This window comes from Amphibalanus amphitrite, unplaced genomic scaffold, assembly GCF_019059575.1.
Source record: "Amphibalanus amphitrite isolate SeventyFive unplaced genomic scaffold, NRLGWU_Aamphi_draft 001485F_arrow, whole genome shotgun sequence".
Lineage (NCBI taxonomy): Eukaryota > Metazoa > Arthropoda > Thecostraca > Balanomorpha > Balanidae > Amphibalanus > Amphibalanus amphitrite.
This window is the reverse complement of record NW_024882978.1, coordinates 51,395-72,680: the sequence shown is the minus strand read 5'-3', so window position 1 is coordinate 72,680 and position 21,286 is coordinate 51,395. Positions and strand designations below refer to the sequence as shown.

Sequence of the window (21,286 nt, the reverse complement as noted above, 5' to 3'; positions counted from 1 at the left end):
AAAAATGGTTTCATTGAAAATTTATTTTCTTCCCGACACAACCACATCCATGACCTGGCGCAAGAAATGTACAGAGATGGCATGGCATGTCCTCATCTTACATACATCGTTACAAACATGAACTGGGCCGAAAATACAGTCATCCATCTCAGGACAGAACGAGCACACACAACGAGCTTACCGCTAAAATCAGCCGGACAACAAGTACACGCTCGATTCCATCCTTTCACATTCACAATGTCACGTGTGCTGGACAATGCGCTCCAATCGTATACCATCGCCTTGCTCCCTTCTCCGTTGGCCAGTTACTTTTCTGATGCAAGCCCAGAAGTGCTCCCCCCATCACTCCCGCTCTTAATGGTCATTCCCCATTCAGGTTCCGCGAAACAGTCACTGCCACCGCCCCCCCTTGACATGTTCAGCAACAAAGGCTGTCCTCCCTCCAATTTCTTTCCATTCTCTCCCGTCTCCATCCTATCATACCCTCACTTCAAATCCCTTCTCTCTTCACTCCTCTCTCCGTTCATTCCTTGTCCCTTTCCTCTCCTCTCCCTCCCTTCCCCACCAGTTTATCCTCAGTTCATCAGCACCTCCATCTGCACCAGCCGGGCGTGTGTATCGCCTGGCAGTCTGTAGGGCAGACTGCCAGCGAACGTGATGAGAAGTCTGGCAGTCTGGCGCAGCTCGGTCGGAGCGATACCGGCCTCGCCGCGCTGAGCCGAGTGGAGCAGAGTCATGGCCGCTAGGAGGACGTCGGGCATACAGCGACGCACCTGAGGGGGAGGGGAGAGGGGGGTAATTTAGCGGCGGACCAAATGATGAGATGAGTGGCATGGCGGCATTCATACCGCGCGCGCGGTAACAAAAAATGGTTACGCGCGCGCGCGTAACAAAGATACGAAATGTTTAACAGACAAACGACAAGACAGTACATTTGTAGTTTTAGCGATGGTAACTGAGAAGTCAATTTCGGCTGAGTTACGAAATTATTATTGATATCGCCATCGACGCCATCCTTCTTTCTAGTCAACTTCTTCTACGTCCTCTTTCCTCCCTCTTTTTTCCCTCCCGCTCTCACCTCTTCCTGCAGCCTCCCGAACTCTGCCAGCCTCATCTCCAGCTCGTTCTGCTGCAGCGGCACGAGTCGCAGCCGACGGAGCACCTCCAGCGCCCCGTCAATCCGCCGCAGACGGTACAGGTCAAAGAACGACATCAGGTCCAGTAGCAGGTACAGAGTGCCGGCAGACTGTGGGGGGAGAAAGGGAAAGTTACATAGTATTAGTCATAGAGTCAGAACGGGAAGGGTGTCAGTCACCTTATAGTTCAGAGGGTAGTGGAAGCGAAGAGGGTTAACTCTTATTTGCATATCAGGAAGGTAGTGCTCAGCTGCAGCGTCCCACTGACATCGAATTCATACTAAATTAACACCCTACCAGACACAAGCTCCATTCGGCTTCGCTCCAAGCCACCGTTCAACCCGATATGTCATTTACGTATGCCTCGTCTAGTTCTATTTCAACTCAAATTATCAACATCAGCCGCCTCCCGGCGCCCTAAATGTCACTCATCACTTACCTGGATCCCTTGATCTCAATTCTCAACCCAGCGGACCCACTTCCCTTTATCCCACCTGATGGATCCCTCCCCCGCCCGGCGCACCTGCGTCCCGTTCCTATCTCACCTCAGCGGATCCCCTGTGTCCGTGCTCCTTGAAGCGCCGGGCGATGCCGATGGCGGTGCCCTGAAGCCGCTCCCGGCGCGCCGTGTCGGTACTGGACACCAGCTGACTGAGCAGGCGGTTCAGCAGCTCCAGAACCTGACATAGGGAGAGATGGTGTCAGTACAACTGACACAGCGGCACAGGCTGTACCTTACTGGAGACCAGCTGACTGAGCACTGATCACTCATACCGACGCACTGGCCCCTGAGACACGCACACTCGGATTCAACAATGTAAGGTTACCTGAACTCCCCGGGACAACCTGTATAAGTGTTGGACCAAGCATCGTTCCTTGATCTCCCCATCCAAAGGATACTTATAGGCCGGGCGAGCAACTGTTACTATCCACACAAAACACCAACATCATTCAAAAAACATTCACTGTTCAGTTAGGTACTTGAACCCCGCGGGGCACACTCCAATTGTTGGACCAAGCATCGTTCCTTGCTCAGCTGCACCCCTAGCATATCTCATACACGGCGTACCATGTCAAGCCGGCCATTGAAACAAATAAATAATAAGCTTATAGAAACTTTAAATAAACGTTGATCCCCCAGGATCGCACGGTCGTACCCCGCAGACCGAGCATCGTACTCGACCCATTGTCATAAGGTCGTACTCATACCTTAATTAGTGTCGTTAGTCGTACCTTATCGTGTTTGTCGGCGAGGTCGTACAGCTGTACGGCGTCTTCGAGCTGACCGCGGCTCTCACACTCCTCAGCCACCCGCTCGATGACGGGACGCGCGTCAAAGTTGTCGTACCTGGAGCGAGACACGCAGAGGTCAGGTCAGGTCAGGTGACCAAGCTCAATCGGGGTCGGTAGAGATGTGTGGTAATCCTGTAGATGCTACCAATACGGCATTCTCTCCTCCTTTTTCCTGAGCCGGGAGCCTCACTACCCTGTTCCCTATTTTCATCAATCCATGACGTCTATTCGAGTGCAGTAACGCTCACCTAACGGGTGGTCAGTATGAAACTGGACAAAGTTTGAATTGTTACCGTGTCGAAAGTTTTCAAGCGAAAGCAACGAAAATCGCGTTACCGTGCCATTATTTTGTTTTAATCACGCTCGGCCTAATGGATCTGCGACACTGGACCTCTGTCAGCCTCCAAGCGCACGCGCGCTGGCAGCCCCGCTATTGTCTTTCGCGGCACCTCCGGGTCGATTTGCCGGATGGCCTGCTGGATTTTCTGCTTCAATTGTGCGTCTCAGCTGACCTGCCACCTTCCCTTATGCACTTTCTGTTTGATGAGCCCCCACAGATCCTCAATGGGCTAAATCTGAGGGGTCCATGGTGGGTTCATGTCACGTGTTATTTCGGGCACCCCAGCCTCCTCAAGAAGTTTCGTGTTCTAGCGCGCGTACTGTGGCTGTTGCAAGGTCGGAACCTAACAGAGCATCATGCTCTGTGTTCTGAGATTCAATAAGTGGTAACAACACGCCATTCAAACACTTTTCATAGCACAGTTCGCCCTTTACATTGCCTGTGCTCGTCAAGTTACTGGACGCGTGAGCCCCTCGGACTCATGGCAAGCCAGACGGGCATCTCGGGTGGATGCTTGCTCTCAGGTCGAAAGCGAAGGTGCGATCCACATGTGGAATAGTGTCTCCACCAGCTGAGGTGTAAAATTCGGCAATGGAAGGCATTTGGCTGCCACTGCAGGTGAAGTAAGATTCTTCGTCCATATGCAACTCCATGTTTTTGCTACCCTGCATTGGACCCTGTGACAGACGGCGCAGGCGGGTTTTCTGCGTACGAAATTGTGCCTCCGTCACCTTTATCCTATTTTTGTACCTGATTCCTGCTTGTTGACACATTAATTGGTCATATGTTTTGAAGATTCCAAAATTTCTTCCCAGAGATCACAAGGAGAGCCCCAACTGTTCGGTGACGGCGCCGGTTTGTTTCTTCCGGTGCTGAATGAGCATTTTCTTGGTGATCTTGCCGTTCCCACCATGCAAAACATCTGCAAGTCCTCAGAATTTATCGATGATCACATATTCTTAAGATCTGGTTACACCCTATGGCGTAATGTGACGCATAATGGTAGCACTTTTGTAATTTGTGTTATTTTCACAAACTTGCGCGAACAGGTCCCGGAACGCTTGCTGACTTACCGGCGCAATGTTTTCTTCTAGTTAATAGCAGAACGTTGAAATCTGAGCTGGTTATATAGAATAACTGGAAGTATTCACCTGCCAAAAATAAGTAAAATCTGTCCATAATTGGAGACGCTATGCTTAATCAAATTTTGTCCAGTTTCATACTGACCACCCGTTATATCAAATATCCCGAAGTTCCATATCTCTCATACTGATGCCCCCAGGGCTGCGGAGTCGATGAATTTTCGGCGACTCCGACTCCGGCTTTCAAAAACCAGCTCCGACTCCGACTCCGACTCCGGGCAGAATTGTCGACTCCGACCGACTCCAACTCCCGACTCCGACTCCGCAGACCTAGCAGGGCTGCGGAGTCGACAGATTTTCGGTGACACCGACTCCGACTCCGGCTCGGGTTTCTAAAATCGACTCCAACTCCGACTCCGACTCCGGTCACAACTGTCGACTCCGACCGACTCCGACTCCGACTCCGCAGCCCTGGATGCCCCTCACCTATCCATGGAAGTCTCATATTTCCATTAGCTCGCCTACCCAAAGCATTCATTCATCCATCCATCCAATGAATCAAAAGATATCCGTGACGTCTATTTCTCACCTATCGAGGGCTCCGGGCTGCCTCCGTCCGTCTGCCGCCATCCTTCCCAGCAGCCTCTCGTAGCTGCCCGACTGGAGTGCCAGCTCAGCGGCGGCCGCCGCGAACAGGTCCTCGCCGCCCTCGGCGGGCGGCAGGCGGCGCAGCAGGAACAGGTAGTGGAGCGCCGACTCGGGCTCGGGGCCCTCGAACCGGCGCGTGTAGAGGAGTACCAGACGGGCCAGGTTCAGTCGGCGGCCACCGGCGTCAGAGTCGGACGACACTGCCGTGAGAGGGAGGGCGGGAAGGGTTAGCGGGTGTTTGTCGGGGCGATAGCTTGAACAGCTCAAAGAACAAACCAGGGGAATTGTTCAGGGGTTGGCTGATGCCGGTGTGTAATGAGTGCCGAAGAAAATTGTGACTAACGTCGTCTCGGCGGGATAAATAACTTGTTTTTTGCAGTTTAGATGCCAATCGCATTATATATTTTGCATGACGCAGCTCTCCCCTTTTTTTGCAAACCCTCGCACTCAATTCTTTAATAAAACCACAACACTGACAAGAGTCACAGACACTAATTCAGGCCCACTTCCACAATAAATCCGTTACACATCCCTACGTTCCACATGACTCATTTCCCCCACTGCAAGCCACCCTTCCCTCCCCTCCACTCACGTAGCGGCGCCTGCGGTGATCGGGCCAGCAGCAGCAGACTCAGCTCGTGCAGTGCCAGCGCGATATGGACAGCGTGCGCGCGCAGCCGCTCCACGCGCGCCAAAAACTCCACGGCTGCCTCCAGCTGACCGGTGAGCAGCAGCACGCGGAAGTACAGCGCCGGCTGGTTGTACGCGTCAAAATGAGACTCGCCTGCCGAGGGAGAGGGAGACGAGAAATGTTAGAAAATAATGCTCCTCTACTTTCCGGGCACCGTGTTTTGTTACCGTTGGACAGACAACAGTCGGTTCTTACGGCATTGCATATGTCTGCTTCAAGTGGACCATTTGTTTACGTTGTGTGTCATTTCCATGTACCGATGGGTATTTAGTTTTCCAATCTACACGATTACCAAGATTTGCCATGCTTCAAAGAAATATTTTACTTCTTCATATTCCACTGGGTACCCGTTGGTCACAAGCATCGCACTTTTACTGTAAACAAAGTTGTTTCACCCGGTACCGCATGCGTGAAATCTGAGCAGTCGTTTCACACTTTTACCCGTACTTTTGACCAAGTTTACCGACCCGTTCTCTCCACGTACCGTACTTGTCGACCAGTGTGGTCTGCAGCCGGGAGAGGGCCGCGCGCTGCTCGTCGCCGGCGGGCAGCGCGCTCAGGCCGCTCAGTTTCATCCAGAGGAAGTCGTCGGTGGACGCGGTCTGGTCAGCGGACCGCTCCACCGTGTCCTCGGTGAGGTCCGGCGCGCCCAGCGCCGAGCACACCGCTCTGGGGGGACGGGGGTGTCAGCAGGGTTCAGGAGTCAACAACCAAGTCCCAAAGGGTGATAAAACTGACCACTTCAGCTCCATTTGGCTCCGTTCCATTATACTGGAATCTGTTCCGTCATCCGTTCCGTCCGTTCCATTACCCCCGATCCATCCTATCAACCGTCCTGTCTCCATCCCCGTCCTTTTCCATTTCCCCTCCAATTCCATCTCAAACATAATCTCTCACATGTCATCCAACCACCCCATTCTACCCCACCCTCATCGCCCTTCACCTGGTGTAGTGGTCCCCGGTACCGCTGGCCCGACAGCTGTACTGCAACTGTCGTAGCTCCGACAGACACTCGGGCGGCAGCCGGCCGTCCTGACTGGCCTCCACACGGGCCAGAACGCGCGCGATGTCCGACAGAGGCGGCCTGTGAATGAAGCCGTACAAGATAGTGTCAACGCCATCAGTGGTTGTAGTTATATAAGCCCATGCAAGGTGAAATATAGGCACCGCACTCCTATTATCTATCAAAGCGAGGGGCATCCAGGGCTATCAGTACCGATATAGATGGCCCTGATACTGCAATTTTTGTCCGGCCGTACGTAAGAAAACCATAACTTCATATAAACACTTTCCAAATTACTCCCAAGAGACGAACTGAACATTACGTAAAATTGGATCCAAATAACCCCAAAGATTTCCAAACTCCCTTCCCTTGCTCCCAGTCTTACCCGGCTCGCTGAGCAGCCTGCCGGGCGGCCGGCGGGTCGCCACAGCGCAAACAGTGGTAGATGACCGCCCAGGCGGGCAGGCCCTGCAGCAGCGGGTCGTCGGGCGCCGCGGTGGGCGGGCGCACGGCCAGGTACGACTGGACGAGTTGGAGAGTGCCCGGCTCGCCGCCCAGACCGGCTATTGACAGGTGGCTGTACACGAGACGCTGCAGACGCGACACGTAACTGAGGGGGAGGGGGAGCAAAGGTCACGTGATTAGCGACAGAGAGGTGGCTGTACACGAGACGCTGCAGACGCGACACGTAACTGTAGGGGGAGCAAAGGCCACGTGATTAGCGACAGACAGGTGGCTGTACACGAGACGCTGCAGGCGCGACACGTAACTGTAGGAGGGGAGCAGAGGTCACGTGATTAGCGACAGACAGGTGGCTGTACACGAGACGCTGCAGGCGCGACACATAACTGAGGGAGGGGGGAGGGGGGCAAAGGTCACGTGACTATGGGTTAAAAGATAACGTCATAAAAGAGACACGGTGTGGTAAAAACCCATAGGGGACAAATCAGCAGAATTCAAGAAAAACTTATTTGAAAAAGTGCGAAAAGACGCGACGACTTTCTTCGAAACGCCCATCTTCCATTTAAAGTGACACAAATATGGCACCATTATTGACAAAACTGTATACTTAACAACCATATGAATTTCATGGGCGTTAGCTAGCCCTCGATGAATTAATTGGCCGCTCACCTGGTCTCGAGGAAGCGTTTGGCCTGTCGTATCATGGCAGCCTGCACCGAGTTGGAGAAGCGCCCCACCTCTGATCGGACGCCCACCTGTGTGACGCAGCGCACCGTGTCCCACAGCTCCACGGCCACCTGGCGGGCGGACAGGGAAACACACAGAGGTGAAAACAGACAGAGGTAACACCGTGTCCCACAGCTCCACGGCCACCTGGCGGGCGGACAGGGAAACACACAGAGGTGGAAACAGACAGAGGTAACACCGTGTCCCACAGCTCCACGGCCACCTGGTGGGCCGACAGGGAAACACACAGAGGTGGAAACAGACAGAGGTAACACCGTGTCCCACAGCTCCACGGCCACCTGGCGGGCGTACAGGGAAACACACAGAGGTGGAAACAGACAGAGGTAACACCGTGTCCCACAGCTCCACGGCCACCTGGCGGGCGGACAGGGAAACACACAGAGGTGGAAACAGACAGAGGTAACACCGTGTCCCAAGGCTCCACGGCCACCTGGTTGGTGAATAGAAGAAAAATTACTAATTGTAGATAACATCACACTTTGATACATACCACGGACGTTGCTGAAATCAAAGACGCGTGTAGGACTGACAGAATGAGCATTGAGCAGGTGCATCACCTAAAAGGCTTGAATCCAATTGCATTATCTGTGATTTTTTGGCAGTACTGAGGGATAAATAATAAATGAGTAGAACAGAACATTTCGATAAAAATTAGGCAAATTGTATTTACATTCAAAGAAAAAATAAATACATGGTCATATGCGAAAATATTTCCTATTAAAAACGACTCCAACTATCACCCATTTACAAGTTGGCAGTGGCAGCGTAACAAAAAATATCCCGCATGTCGAGCCGCCGCCACTCACATCGTCTCCGAGTTTGGCCATCAGCTCTCGGCAGGTGGTGACCAGGTCTGGCCGCGGCCCGTCCGAGCTCAGCTGCTCGATGTATTTGGCAATCGTGTCCACGTAGGCCTTCTCCTGGGCGGTCAGGGTGCTACGCACGCCGGCCGTGCCAGAGCTCGAGCTCACCGACAGCTGGGGGAGAGGGGGTGAGGGTCAAATTAAAGCTGAAAATTCACTTTAACGCAAGTTAGGTACTTGATCGCCGTGGGTGAGTAGCACTGGGAGCCATCACTCATATTTTTTAAGAAGCATCATTTTCGTCTGTTCACATTTACGAGAGGTTTGAGTTTAGTTTGATTTCCTTGTAGCATGCATCTAAGCTCATGGCACAATGCAGTCATTGCTCGGAGTCTCGGCTCACGAAGGTTATATGACGACCACGTAAAACATCGGTCTACTACCCAAGGATATATGATGCCATCAGTCCCTCACCTCGGGCTGTAGAGTGACGTCGAGCAGATCGTGCCCGGAGGGCGCCAGCGTGCTCAGCAGACGGTGTTTGGCCAGCTCCCAGCACGAGCTGAACGCCTCGTAGTGCGCCCGGTCCACCGCCTCGAATGTCTGCCGTGGGGTGAAAATTGTAAACAGATGCTTCAGAGATCAAAGGCACGAAATACAAAAGAACAGCCCACATTCCTGCTACTATCGTTTTTTCCATAGATCCCTAAAATTTCCACTCGTTCTCTTGTCCTCAAAATTTTGTACTATATTTTGTACTCGAGATTCGTTTAACAGGTATTACCCACGATCTTTCACTATATCCGCCTTGACAGAATAATTTTCCGACGTTTGCACGCCCATTCGCATTTTGCATTTTCCGATCTCGTCTCACAGATATACTGGCGTGCCCAAAATTCTGGCAGAGACATCTGATCGAATGGCCTTTTTAACACTCTCTTAAGTCCTCTACATCTCTGCCATTTTCAGCTTGTCATCCCGTTTCCACTACTCTTCCACTACTCCCCGTGCACTCTCTCCACCAGCGTCCCCACCTCTTTCCGGGACTGTTCAATGACGGTCAGCACTGCGTTCTCTCGCTCGTTGCGCAGGAATCCAGCGATGTCCGTGTCCTGAACAGGCTCCAGCGGCTGGAATGTTCTGGAAGCGTCCAGGGCATCCAGACGCATGGAGAGGGCTGGCAGGTCGACGCCCTTGGAGCCCAGCAGGATCGACCTGGTGATGGTGACAGAGATTTGCTTTGATAAATTTACCTTTGATCAAGCACCTAACTTGTCATGGATGCTCAACATCTGTCACTAAATGTGTCAATAATGAGCAATAGAAATGACCAGAACCGACAAAATCAGAAGGAAAGCTTAAAAATCTAATTGAAATATAATGCAGGAAAGAAAAGGTCAGAGGTCCTGTACTGCACCGTGTCAGTCATCCCACACCACTCACGCCTTGACATCCTGCGCTCCAGTCTGGGCAGTGCGCGCCCACAGCTGCTCTCCAGCCTGCAGCAGCTGTTTGAGGTTGCGCTGGACTCGCGGCAGCGGCGCAGCGGTGTCCATGTCGGTGGTGAGCCGACTGGCCTGCTGGACCAGCTCTGAGAAGCCGCCCTCAGACATTGTCTGAAAACAACGTAATAATTGAGCTAGACTTATCAAGAGGTTCATCAGTCACAGTGTAGGTTTGAGACTCAGATTGATTTCCTATTAGGCATTACAGCCGTGATCAAAGTTCAAACATCTAATCTAATGGGTACCGTAAAGTGGGGCTATTTGAGACAGTGGGGCTATTTGAGACGGTATTTAAAATCGCTATAAAATGAAGAGCGTTTGATTTTTATGTGATATTTTTGCTCAGGAAGGTGTGGAATCGAGCAGTAAATTCGCCTGAGCAAAAATTAAGCATAAATTTCAAACGGTTTTTATTTTATAACGATTTTAAATACTGTCTCAAATAGCCCCACTGTCTCAAATAGCCCCACCTTACGGTATCTAGAGCTGTTGATGACAATTTGATCTATTTATTACGAGCGAGCGAGCGAGTTCATACTGAATTAAGGGAAAATCCTGAGTATGAGCGGCCGGCCGGCCGAAGGGACACTCTTCAAAAGCGTTCTTGCCAACCACCGCACGTGGCGCGTGGTTAAGTTGGACATTTTTAAGAACCCCCAAAATTGCAACCTCAATAACGGCACAACGGTTGGGCCGATTGAATTGAAACTTGGTACACAGTTAGGTCTCTATCAGATAATTCATCTGCATGTGTTAAGGTTGGGCTGCTACAGCATGTGCGCACGTGCAAGGGCGATTTCTATATCTCAGGAATGACCGGGCCGATTGCGCTCAAATTTGGCATGTCGGTAGAAACCGACGAGGTAGGTGACTTGCGGACGTTTGTGTGGGAGAGACTGTGCATGTGCGCACATGCACAACCCGCTTCTATATCTCCAGAAAGGTCAAACCAATTGTTCTTCTTTTTGTATTTTTGTTTTTCTTCCGCTCGCTCGTTCATCGCCGATAAAGGCGTTTTACTGGTGTAAGCACTTGACTTTAACCTTCGCCCCAGTGGGGGGGGGCATATGTTACCACCCTGTCGCGTTTTTCGCGTGTGAATAAAAATCGCGGCGCGTAGCGCCGCGCCGCTTGGGGTAGCTTTTGGTACATCAATTTTGGACAATGTGTGAAATTTTTGACCCCAGGTCATGTCAGGTCAGGTCACCAGGTCAAGTTAACTGACCAAGCCTTAAAAAAAAGTTTGCAATCATGTCCAGCCTGCAGTGTTTGTTAGAAAGGTTTTAAACTTGGTGGATTGCATGCTGTTATGGGAGCGTACAAGTTGTATATCTCGGATTTTTTATATCCGTGACCTAAGGTCAGGTCAGTGGCATGACCTTTCCATTACAAGTCAATGGAGAAAAATGAAAATGCCTCTAGATCCGTGTGTACGCATAGGAACAGTCCAAATATTTCAGAATCACAATGATTTAGTCCACTCGTGATGACCAAGGTGTCATTTTTGCTGATAGCCTCTAGAAAGGTCATCCGAGGTCATTTGAGGCTACAAACAGTTTTTTGCCAATAACTCGCGATTGGAAAGAGATAGAACGCTGGGGATGGTCTCATTGTGTTTGTCTTGTTGAGACGCATCGACTGATATGCAACATGACCTTTTCCGGTCAGGTCATGACCTTGACCTGAGGTCAAATTTTTAAGTTGACCTTTCAAGGTCAAATTATAGTTCATTCGACGCGTCTCGGTGAGGGGAACACGATTCTGGCAATAGAAATGTCGTGGCTTTTTGTAGTCGAAAGTTATTGTCGAAAAACACTTTTCGTAAAAACAGCTATTTTTGGAGTTTTTGCCCTCTGGAGGCTAAACCGTTGACCTGAGGACAATATTTAAAATGACCTTTTCAAAAGAAGAGTTCAAAAGCTATCGATTGCTTTTCCATGCGTTTTTCTAGCTACCATAGTTCCTGAGATAGCGGCATGTTTTCTGAAAAATATAATGACAATTGACAAATTTTGACCTTTGATGACCTCTGGTGACCCCAATATTGCTCTAAGGTGAAAAATGACCGAAATACTTTCAAACGTACGTATTGAGAGCTATCGACTGCTTTTTACCGCGTCTTTCTAGCCCTCTTAGTTTTTGAGTTAGAGGTGGGTGGTAACATATGCCCCCCTCACTAGGGCGAAGTTGGCCGAGACCGCCACTGGGGCGCGGGTTAAGTCTTTGCTTATTGATAGCCCAGAATACCTGCGACTTTGCAGTGACTCACTACAAGTGAGACACCTAGACGGGGAAGGTGGCAAGTAGATACGAGATTAGCAGCACAAGTGGCAATTGGCATGCTTTCATAGTGTTGATAGCCCTAGCTTCACAAACACAAGTCACCAATCTTTTCAGACATTTCGATGGAATTTATGCTAGGATAATTTTATTAAATGGAGCCATATTTAATGGAATAAATAGCAATTACAATTTAAGCCACATCTGCCATCATTTCAGTCTCATTTTGCTTTGAAACTCACCTTTGAGTCGCGACAGTAATATGCAAAATAAATCGGCCACTTATACCGATTGCTTTTTCTGATGATCTTTAGTCACTAGCCTTGAAAAAAAAATTAATTCAACAAATGCTAAGCAACTGAGTTCCTCGCCAGAGCCTCACGCGCGGCAACAACGCGCGCGCCGGCAGCAAGCTCAAAATGGCTTTGTCGCAGTTGCGTGATATATGTCTCAATCGTTTGAAATAGGTAGCGTTCGTCACCGAAGACTTTGAAGACTTTCACAAAAAAGTATGAAAAATGTCTCTAGAAAAGAACATTTGGAAACTGCCGCCATCACCATGCCCGGCAGTCCCTTTGCGTATCGAATTTACGAATGACTTGGCTATTGAGGATTACCGTGCCGCATCTTCATTATCTTACATGTCCGTGTACTTCATCTTGCGCCACCCTTTACCTAGTAAATCTCCGAAATCACTGCTGGTTCACCTGACCGCATAAGTCAACTACTCCCATGGCATGGTCGGTGACCCAGGGTGTGACCTCACTCATCAAGGTAAATGCGCCGTGTGTTTTAGATCATCAGATCTTAATTAGCGATTACGGAAATCGGATGCATCCAGCGATTAGCGACTTCAGTTCTTGTTCAGTTCATTCGTACTATCTACCGACCCGATGTAAACGTTTGCATGTAAACGGCTCTGATCTGACAGCGCTATGCCACCGCTAAACATTACCCCACCCCCTTGTTCGTGCAAACAGGCCAACATAACTCACAACTCTGTATTTCACCTCAGATTTCCACATATGCGAAACAATATATCACTTCTGGGACAAGCATATACCACAATGAGGCCACTGGCCGAAGCAATGACGAGCGATACACAATGAACGATAAATTGGAAAGCGCAGGCCGCAGATTCACGGCAACGGACAGTGAGCAGAACCCTCATCAGCCAGCGATCAGTCGGTTTAGTCGACCTCCTCGATGGTCGGGCCGCCGGCGCCTCCCTTGGGGGCGTCACCGCCGGGCATGCCTCCCGGCATCCCACCGGGCATACCACCGGGGGCGCCGCCGCCCGCGCCCTGGTACAGCTTGCTGATGATGGGGTTGCAGATCTGTTCCAACTCCTTCTGCTTGTGCTCGAACTCGTCCTTCTCCGCCAGCTGGTTGCCGTCCAGCCACTTGATGGTATCGTTGCACTTGTCGATGATGGTCGTCTTGTCAGACTCGGAGATCTTGTCTTTGACCTTGTCATCCTCGACGGTCGACTTCATGTTGAAGCAGTACGACTCGAGGGCGTTCTTGGCGGAGATCTTCTCCCGCTGGGCCTCATCCTCCTGCTTGAACTGCTCGGCCTCGTTGACCATGCGCTCGATCTCCTCCTTGGTGAGGCGACCCTTGTCGTTGGTGATGGTGATGTTGCTGGCCTTGCCGGTCGACTTGTCGGCCGCGCTGACGTTCATGATGCCGTTGGCGTCGATGTCGAAGGTGACTTCGATCTGCGGCACGCCGCGCGGCGCCGGTGGGATGCCGGTCAGTTCGAACTTGCCCAGCAGGTTGTTATCCTTGGTCATGGCTCGTTCACCCTCGTAGACCTGGATCAGCACACCCGGCTGGTTATCCGAGTACGTGGTGAAAGTCTGCGTCTGCTTGGTCGGGATCGTGGTGTTCCGCTTGATGAGGGCGGTCATCACGCCTCCGGCCGTCTCGATACCGAGCGAGAGGGGCGTCACGTCCAGGAGCAGCAGGTCCTGCACCGCCTCAGACTTGTCGCCGTGCAGGATGGCAGCCTGGACGGCAGCGCCGTACGCCACAGCCTCGTCGGGGTTGATAGACTTGTTGAGCTCCTTGCCGTTGAAGAAGTCCTGCAGGAGTTTCTGGATCTTAGGAATGCGCGTTGAGCCACCGACCAGGACGATGTCGTGGACGGAGCCCTTGTCCATCTTGGCATCACGCAGCGCCTTCTCGACCGGCTCGAGGGTGCCGCGGAACAGGTCGGCGTTCATCTCCTCGAACCGGGCGCGGGTGATGGACGTGTAGAAGTCGATGCCTTCCATCAGCGAGTCGATCTCGATCGAAGCCTGTGACGACGACGACAGAGTCCGCTTCGCCCGCTCGCAGGCCGTCCGAAGACGACGCAGCGCGCGCTTGTTGGTCGAGAGATCCTTCTTGTGTTTCCGCTTGAACTCCTGGACGAAGAAGTTGACCATGCGGTTGTCGAAGTCCTCGCCACCGAGATGAGTGTCTCCGGCGGTCGACTTCACCTCGAAGATGCCGTCCTCGATGGTAAGGATCGACACATCGAAAGTGCCGCCGCCCAGGTCGAAGATGAGCACGTTGCGCTCGCCGCCGACCTTCTTGTCGAGGCCGTAGGCGATGGCCGCCGCCGTGGGCTCGTTGATGATGCGCAGCACGTTCAGACCGGCGATCGCGCCGGCGTCCTTGGTCGCCTGACGCTGCGAGTCGTTGAAGTAGGCCGGTACTGTGATGACGGCATCGGTGACGGTCTTGCCCAGGTACGCCTCGGCCGTCTCCTTCATCTTGGTCAGCACCATCGAGCTGATCTCCTCCGGCGCGAACGTCTTGTCCTCGTTCTTGTACTCGACGCGGATCTTGGGCTTGCCGCTGTCGCTGATGACCTTGAATGGCCAGTGTTTCATGTCTGACTGCACGGCAGTGTCGTCGAATCGCCGGCCGATCAACCGCTTGGCGTCTGTGAAAAGCAGAGAAACAAGGGTCAGAATCGCCGAAAACGGTGACAAGTTCGATCTTTTCTAACGGTCCGGCTAAATTATTTCAGTCCGCGTAACCGTAATTCAATTGAGAGGATCACAATTAATACCGATAAATATGACCGTGATATAATCAGATAGCTAAATATATTTTTAAAAAACCCCACTCAAAATCATTTTAACACGGGCAAATGTGTAGCAATTCAACCGCGAAGAACTTCGCAATTTTCTAACAACCGAGTTTCAGCCGTGATAACCGATCGGGAAAAAAAATCGGCCAATTTCCATATAACAGTCATGTTTATTCACGAATACAAATATCCTCCACTGTGCCGTCGATTACTCACCGAACACCGTGTTGCTGGGGTTCATGGCCACCTGGTTCTTGGCGGCATCTCCGATCAGCCGCTCCGTGTCGGTAAAGGCCACGTAGCTGGGCGTCGTCCGATTACCCTGGTCATTGGCAATGATTTCCACCTTGCCATGCTGGAACACTCCCACACAGGAGTAGGTGGTCCCGAGATCAATTCCAATCGCTGGAGCTTTCGCCATTCTGGAAAGACAGAAACGGGACCGTGAGTCGAATAGATAGAACAGGACATCACGTCAAGGAATATTCGAACACCTCCTACCCGATTCAACCGCAACAAAAGTTCATCCTCAGAAAATTTGCAGATTTTATCCCTCCACTCAAGTTGGATTTAATCCGTTTTATGTTGCTATCGGTCCCAGCTCGGACAGCGTAACAGTAACGCCTGATTCAAGACTCCCGTGTTACGTGTATGGCGTTTTATAACTTCCGTAGGCACAACGAATCGCGCATCGCGGCTGTATTGGATTGCGAGGGCCAAAGAATAATATAAAAGCTACCGAAAAAAAAACTGGAAAAGCCAGAATCGCCCCCGCTGAAGTTGGTTACCCGGTCCAAACCCCGGAACGCTTGTTCTCAGAGGGCCACACCGGGAAAGAGATCGGGACGTGCCCCAACGGGGACTTACCTGTTAGCTTATGCTATATCCACAGTTTCAGACGCTCTTCGTGAACTTAACGCACCAGTCGCCAAACTTCAAATTCTGACCTGCGAACTCGCCGCCCAGCTAAATAACACCTCGGAAAACTCGGGAAGCAGACAGCTCATTGACCGTCACCATGACGACAGCAGACCAATCGGCGCACGGCAGACGGCTACTTGCACTGTACGGAGCGCTGTGATTGGTCCGTTGGCGCCGCCCTGCCAGAACGTGCGATTGGAAGGTGCCAGATACGTCTAGAAACCGCCAAAGTTCGTAGCCGACTAGAAAATTCCAGAGTTATGCTGTGGGCACGTGGGAAGGTATGATCGGAATGCTCATTCATAATGACTGGTTACAATCAACTGTATATTGATATCGTGAAATACGTGACCTACATACAGCAACTACGTTACATCACAATGGCAAAATTACGACCGCTTCAAAGACCTCATTGGTAGGAGCGTGCTGACGAAAAAGCGACAAGTTCTTGGCCAGCGAATGGGGACCTTGGCGGAAATGCCAATCGGCGGGCAGAACTCGCGCCAAAGGGACGCGGTCGCGGGTTATCGTAATCATCATTACGATTCGTAATCAGTGTAACGTCAGTCCTCTTGCCGAAAGAAGTTTGGGGGATAATTGAGGCCATCAGCCCTCCCCCATGCCCTGCCCTTTTATTTCTTAAATCGACCCCAAAATCCAAATATTTCGATTCGCGCCCGGTGACCGATGAAATAAAATCGGGTCACCGAACACGGTTTACCAATGCATTACAAACCATCCTGGCCCGGCAACAAGCATGAAGTAATTGCAGATAATCGTGTTGCCTAGTTAGTTGCACATCAGCCGATGAAAGGGTACGACTGCCAGCAGTACAGTAAACAGATACAGACACACCCTACCGTGTGACTCCTGACTCCTCGCTGATGAATCATCAGGTCGTGCAGCTGTGTCACCGTGTACTCGTCATCTGGATGCCGGTCATCAGCAGGGTTCATGGTTTATTGTTTATTACTGTTTATTACTTGCCCCCATCACACCCTGAATGCTGTACTGTGGAACCGCTTCTTACTGCACCTGGAGCCCAGTTGGAACAAATGGTACTGGGCCCTGAGCGTCGAACGTCTTTTAGTCCCGGACCAATAATGAATGAATATAAATGCTGCTAATAATGTTCCCGAGTTTATTGGTTTTGTCATTAGTTATGTGCGCCGTTTTGCAAATTTGCACATTGGTGACTCGGCTCCAGTCGAGTCTCGATTTTTTATTATTAGCCTACGCTTCTTTCTCGAGAGGGTACGTACGTTTACCGATTAATTCGGCAAAACGTCCATGCATAACGTTCGTGCAACTGCATGGGACGATCGTATGATGAAAATCTCTTGAGGAAAACCGTTCCAAATGTACGTCGAAACCGACAAAACGACTGTCATTCCTGCCTGGTTCCTTGGCGGCTTACCTTATCCACCAAAACGGCTATCTGTCCGTTCTACCCCTCACTCCCTGGGCCAGTGGCATCTTCATCGTGTTCTGCCATCAGTAGCGGCGGAACACCCTCAATTAAGGGGGGGGGGGGGCACTGCCGACTTTTGGTCCCATTCTTTCCATGCAACTCCCATAGGGCTAATGTTAAAATGCCAAAATCAAAGGGGGGCACGGTGCCCCGGTGCCCTCCCCGTTCCGCCGCCTATGTCTGCCATCGGCCACTCGGCACTCCTACACATCCGGATATTCGGCTGCCTTACCTGGGTCCGACCGTCTTCAAACCAGCCCTGTCCGTCTCAGGCTCCTCCAAAATTGGAGAGCCAGGGTGCGCCCGTGGCCCAGAGCCGCGCACCTAAATTGGACGGTGTTTCCTTGGGGGGAATCGGTGGCTGCTGACTGTTGAAACCGGAAGACGGTTAGCCGAGAGAGCGAATAAGGTGGCGTGTCGGTTCGGTTGTCTGGCTCTGCATTCTACAGATGATATACCTAATTCTAGTGCTTACTGCTAGGTACGGTTATGATGATATATAGGTACACTTTGACTTTGGTCAATGATCACTGATCAGAATCATATAAGAGTAATCGCGTCTCTGGGGCGAAGAACGAATCCGGCGCTGTTCGGTCGCAGTTTTTTATCAGCAGGCTGCGAGCATGCTGCTGTTTCTTGGCACGTCATTGGTCGAATTCACGTATACGTGAATTCGTATACGTGAATGAATAGACTATAGTCTATTCATTCGACCAAAGAGAGGCCAAAGAAGCGCCAGCAATAACTTTCTTATATGGGAAAGCCGACAGCATGCTGATAAAAAACAGCGACCGTGACAGAGCTCCGTACTCAATCCTCAGACCTCCGTGAAGTCACTTCCTCCAACATGACCGAAGTCATCGATGACCCAGAAACAACCTAATTCAACATGCCACAATCGGGCCCTCGCTTCCCGTCTCCCGGGCCGACAATGCGAGTCAAGGCTGTTCCGTGTCGACTGTCAGCCCTTCTAGTTCTGACCCGCCGGCAGAGCTGTCGCAGCCCGTACCCATTGACCTCGAACATCCGAGGCCGGGCTGGCGCAGCTCACACCAAATAAGGTCATACTCGCGCGGCGGAGGCACCCCTCTCCCGACTCCCCCCGCTCGACTCTGCAATCTACATGTATGCCCAAGTGCAGACCGCCGGCTCAAAGTGCAATGGTGCAAGCTTTGTTTGCAGTCACGACGGTGTCGATAGCACCAGGCGACCGCGTGTCACTGTCAAGTCGAGGGTCGAGACGCGAGGGGCTCAATTTGGGGCTCCAGAGGGATCCCAACAGCGCCCGACGGCGGCGGCAATGCGGTGGTGTGCTGATCTGTCTCGTGACGGCGCTCCTACCACCGGTCTGGCATCGACCCGGGGCCGGTACATTTACACAACACGGGCCAAGATACCTATAAGAAACACACGGGCCGCGGACCCGCCTGGATTTGGAAGGGTGCCCCGGGTACGAATTGGACCGGGCTCGAGTTTTGGGCCTAGCGGATGTGGTGTGGGATGGGGTGGGTCTAAGGGGGCGTTGGATGCAACTGCTGCCAGGGGCGGATCCAGGAAAACTCCAAGGGGAGGGTCATGAATCGAAGTGGTGCCCCTACCTATACCCAAAATTAAAAACTCAACGGATTTCGTCCACTTCATTTTGGTGGTGCCCCCATTTTCAGTTTTTTATTTTTATTTTTTATTTTTAGTCAGTATCTTACCTCTTAGCCACAAACCACATTTACCAATTGTAAGCAAGTATATATGAATGTGCTATGTATATATGTTGTGGAGTGTGGACGCTGAGTAATGAGTACTTACCAGGAACGTTATCAGGTAAGCAAATCGTTGTCAGTCCGACGAACTTGACCCTGGCGTGACGGCGTCTAAAGGGTCTGTCCTTGACACTTCAGGCTTGTCAGGGGCACCAAAGTCCTTCCAGGGACACCACTAACCTGTCAGGGGCACCTACGGCCTTGTAGGGGCGCCACAGGCCCGCCAGGGGCACCACAGGCCTGCCAGGAAGCAGGGGCACCACAGGTCTAGCAAGTATACACGACAGGCCTGTCAGGGGCACAACGGGCCTGTTGGGCCCATGAGCACCCCTAGGGGCAGGGGCACCACAGTCCTTCCAGGGGCACCGCAGGCCTGTGAGGGGCACCAGCGGCCTAGCAGGGGCACCAGTCAACACAGGCCTGCCAGGGGCACCACAGACCTGCCAGGGGCACCAGAGGCCTGCCAGAAGCACCACCGACCTCGCAGGGGTAACCTGGGACTGTCAGGGCCCAGGGGCACCACGGGCCTGTCGAGAGGCACTTCAGGCTTTTCAGGGGCACCATAGTCCTCTCAGGGCGCAGGGGTAGCAGGGGCACCAGAGGCCTGCCAGGGGCACTACAGGCCTAGCAAGGGCACCACTGGTCTATCAGGGGCACCACGAGCCTGTCATAGCCAGGCATCTCAGGCTTGTCAAGGCCCAGCGGCACCACAGGTCTGTGAGGGGCACCAGCGACCTAGCAGGGGCACCAGTCAACACAGGTCTGCCAGGGGCACCACAGACCTGCCAGGGGCACCAGAGGCCTGCCAGGGGCACCACCGGCCTCGCAGGGGCACCTTGGGCCTGTCAGGGGCACGACGGGCCTGCCGAGGGGCACTTCAGACTTTTCAGGGGCACCAGTCCTCTCCGGGCGCAGGGGCACCAGAGGCCTGCCAGGGGCACCAGCGGCCTAGCAAGGGCACCAGAGGCCTGCCAGGGGCACCAGCGGCCTAGCAAGGGCACCAGAGGCCTGCCAGGGGCACCAGCGGCCTAGCAAGGGCACCAGAGGCCTGCCAGGGGCACCACAGGCCTAACAAGGGCACCACGGGCCTGTCAGGGGCACCTCAGGCTTGTCAGGGCCCAGGGACACCACAGTCCTTCCAAGGGCACCGCAAGCCTGTCAGGGGCACCAGAGGCCTGCCAGGGGCACCACAGGCCTAGCAAGGGCACCTCTGGCCTGTCAGGGGCACCTCAGGCTTGTCAGGGCCCAGGGGCACCACAGTCCTTCCAGGGGCATTACAAGCCTGTCAGGGGCACCAGAGGCCTAGCAAGGGCACCACAGGCCTGCCATGGACACCACAGGCCTGCCATGGACACCACAGGCCTGCCAGGGGCACCACCGGCCTTGCAGGGGCGCCTCAGGCCTGTCAGGGGCACCACGTGCCTGCAGGGGACACTTCAGGCTTGTCAGGGGCGTTACAGTCCTGTCAGGGCCCAGGGGCACCAGGCCCGTGGTGTCCCTGCTAGGCCTGTGGTGCCCCTGGCGGTCCTGTGGTGCCCCTGTCAGGACTGTGATACCCCTGATAGGCCGGTGGTGTCCCTGGAAGGTCTTTGGGCCCCCGGGCCTCAAGGGGGGGGGGCATGACCCATGTGACCCCCCCCCCCTTGGATCCGCCCCTGACTGCTGCGCATTTTTAGCCGGCGCTAACATGGGCGAACTCGCTGACCCGACCGGTGACTTTAAATAGCTACCTGGGGCTACCGTCCAGGGTATTTTGAGGACAATTAAGGGTCTCATTTCTCAGAAATTGCATGCAATAAAGTGTCAACCTCCACATAGAACGACTACCGGGTCTTTCACGTCTCGCGACTCCAAATAGTCGATGGGACTGGGGACACATTCGACAATGCCTTGCGGACACCGTATTGCGCCACAAGACGAACAGGCTGCTCCATACTTTGAACAAAGATTCTTACAGACATCTCGCACTACAGCCAAAATATAAACGATCGACACGCATGACGCAACATCATCTATTGCTCCTCATTGGCGCCGTTCGTTCCACTATTTCCGCTTTCCAGTA

The 21,286-nt window shown here is 52.6% G+C and overlaps 2 protein-coding genes across 2 annotated transcripts; both read right to left on the bottom strand.

Moving 5' to 3' along the window:
* Nucleotides 1-3: 3 nt before the first annotated feature.
* Nucleotides 4-12,586, bottom strand: LOC122373380 (nuclear pore complex protein Nup93-like). Its single transcript, XM_043351366.1, has 15 exons — nucleotides 12,233-12,586; nucleotides 9,649-9,821; nucleotides 9,240-9,420; nucleotides 8,680-8,808; nucleotides 8,209-8,379; nucleotides 7,325-7,452; nucleotides 6,579-6,803; nucleotides 6,134-6,274; nucleotides 5,675-5,859; nucleotides 5,092-5,283; nucleotides 4,441-4,699; nucleotides 2,370-2,484; nucleotides 1,682-1,816; nucleotides 1,079-1,246; nucleotides 4-773 (listed from the first exon to the last, which is right to left on the bottom strand). The coding sequence occupies exons 2-15, from the start codon at nucleotides 9,816-9,818 to the stop codon at nucleotides 576-578; spliced, it is 2,397 nt and encodes a 798-aa protein (XP_043207301.1). The 5' UTR covers nucleotides 9,819-9,821; nucleotides 12,233-12,586; the 3' UTR covers nucleotides 4-575.
* A 391-nt stretch (nucleotides 12,587-12,977) lies between these two features.
* LOC122373379 (heat shock 70 kDa protein cognate 4-like) lies at nucleotides 12,978-16,254 on the bottom strand. Its single transcript, XM_043351365.1, has 3 exons — nucleotides 15,943-16,254; nucleotides 15,292-15,497; nucleotides 12,978-14,925 (listed from the first exon to the last, which is right to left on the bottom strand). The coding sequence occupies exons 2-3, from the start codon at nucleotides 15,494-15,496 to the stop codon at nucleotides 13,181-13,183; spliced, it is 1,950 nt and encodes a 649-aa protein (XP_043207300.1). The 5' UTR covers nucleotide 15,497; nucleotides 15,943-16,254; the 3' UTR covers nucleotides 12,978-13,180.
* Nucleotides 16,255-21,286: the final 5,032 nt, after the last annotated feature.

What these genes read in the sequence shown, in the direction of transcription:
- LOC122373380 (XM_043351366.1), bottom strand. Translation starts at nt 9,818, where the DNA reads ATGTCTGAGGGCGGCTTCTCAGAGCTGGTCCAGCAGGCCAGTCGGCTC. An exon ending in ATCACCGCAGGCGCCGCTAC is followed by an intron (nt 4,700 to 5,091) that starts GTGAGTGGAGGG and finishes CTCTCACGGCAG; the next exon opens with TGTCGTCCGACTCTGACGCC. An exon ending in GACACAGGGGATCCGCTGAG is followed by an intron (nt 1,247 to 1,681) that starts GTGAGATAGGAA and finishes CTCCCCCCACAG; the next exon opens with TCTGCCGGCACTCTGTACCT.
- LOC122373379 (XM_043351365.1), bottom strand. Translation starts at nt 15,496, where the DNA reads ATGGCGAAAGCTCCAGCGATTGGAATTGATCTCGGGACCACCTACTCC. An exon ending in CCCCAGCAACACGGTGTTCG is followed by an intron (nt 14,926 to 15,291) that starts GTGAGTAATCGA and finishes TGCTTTTCACAG; the next exon opens with ACGCCAAGCGGTTGATCGGC.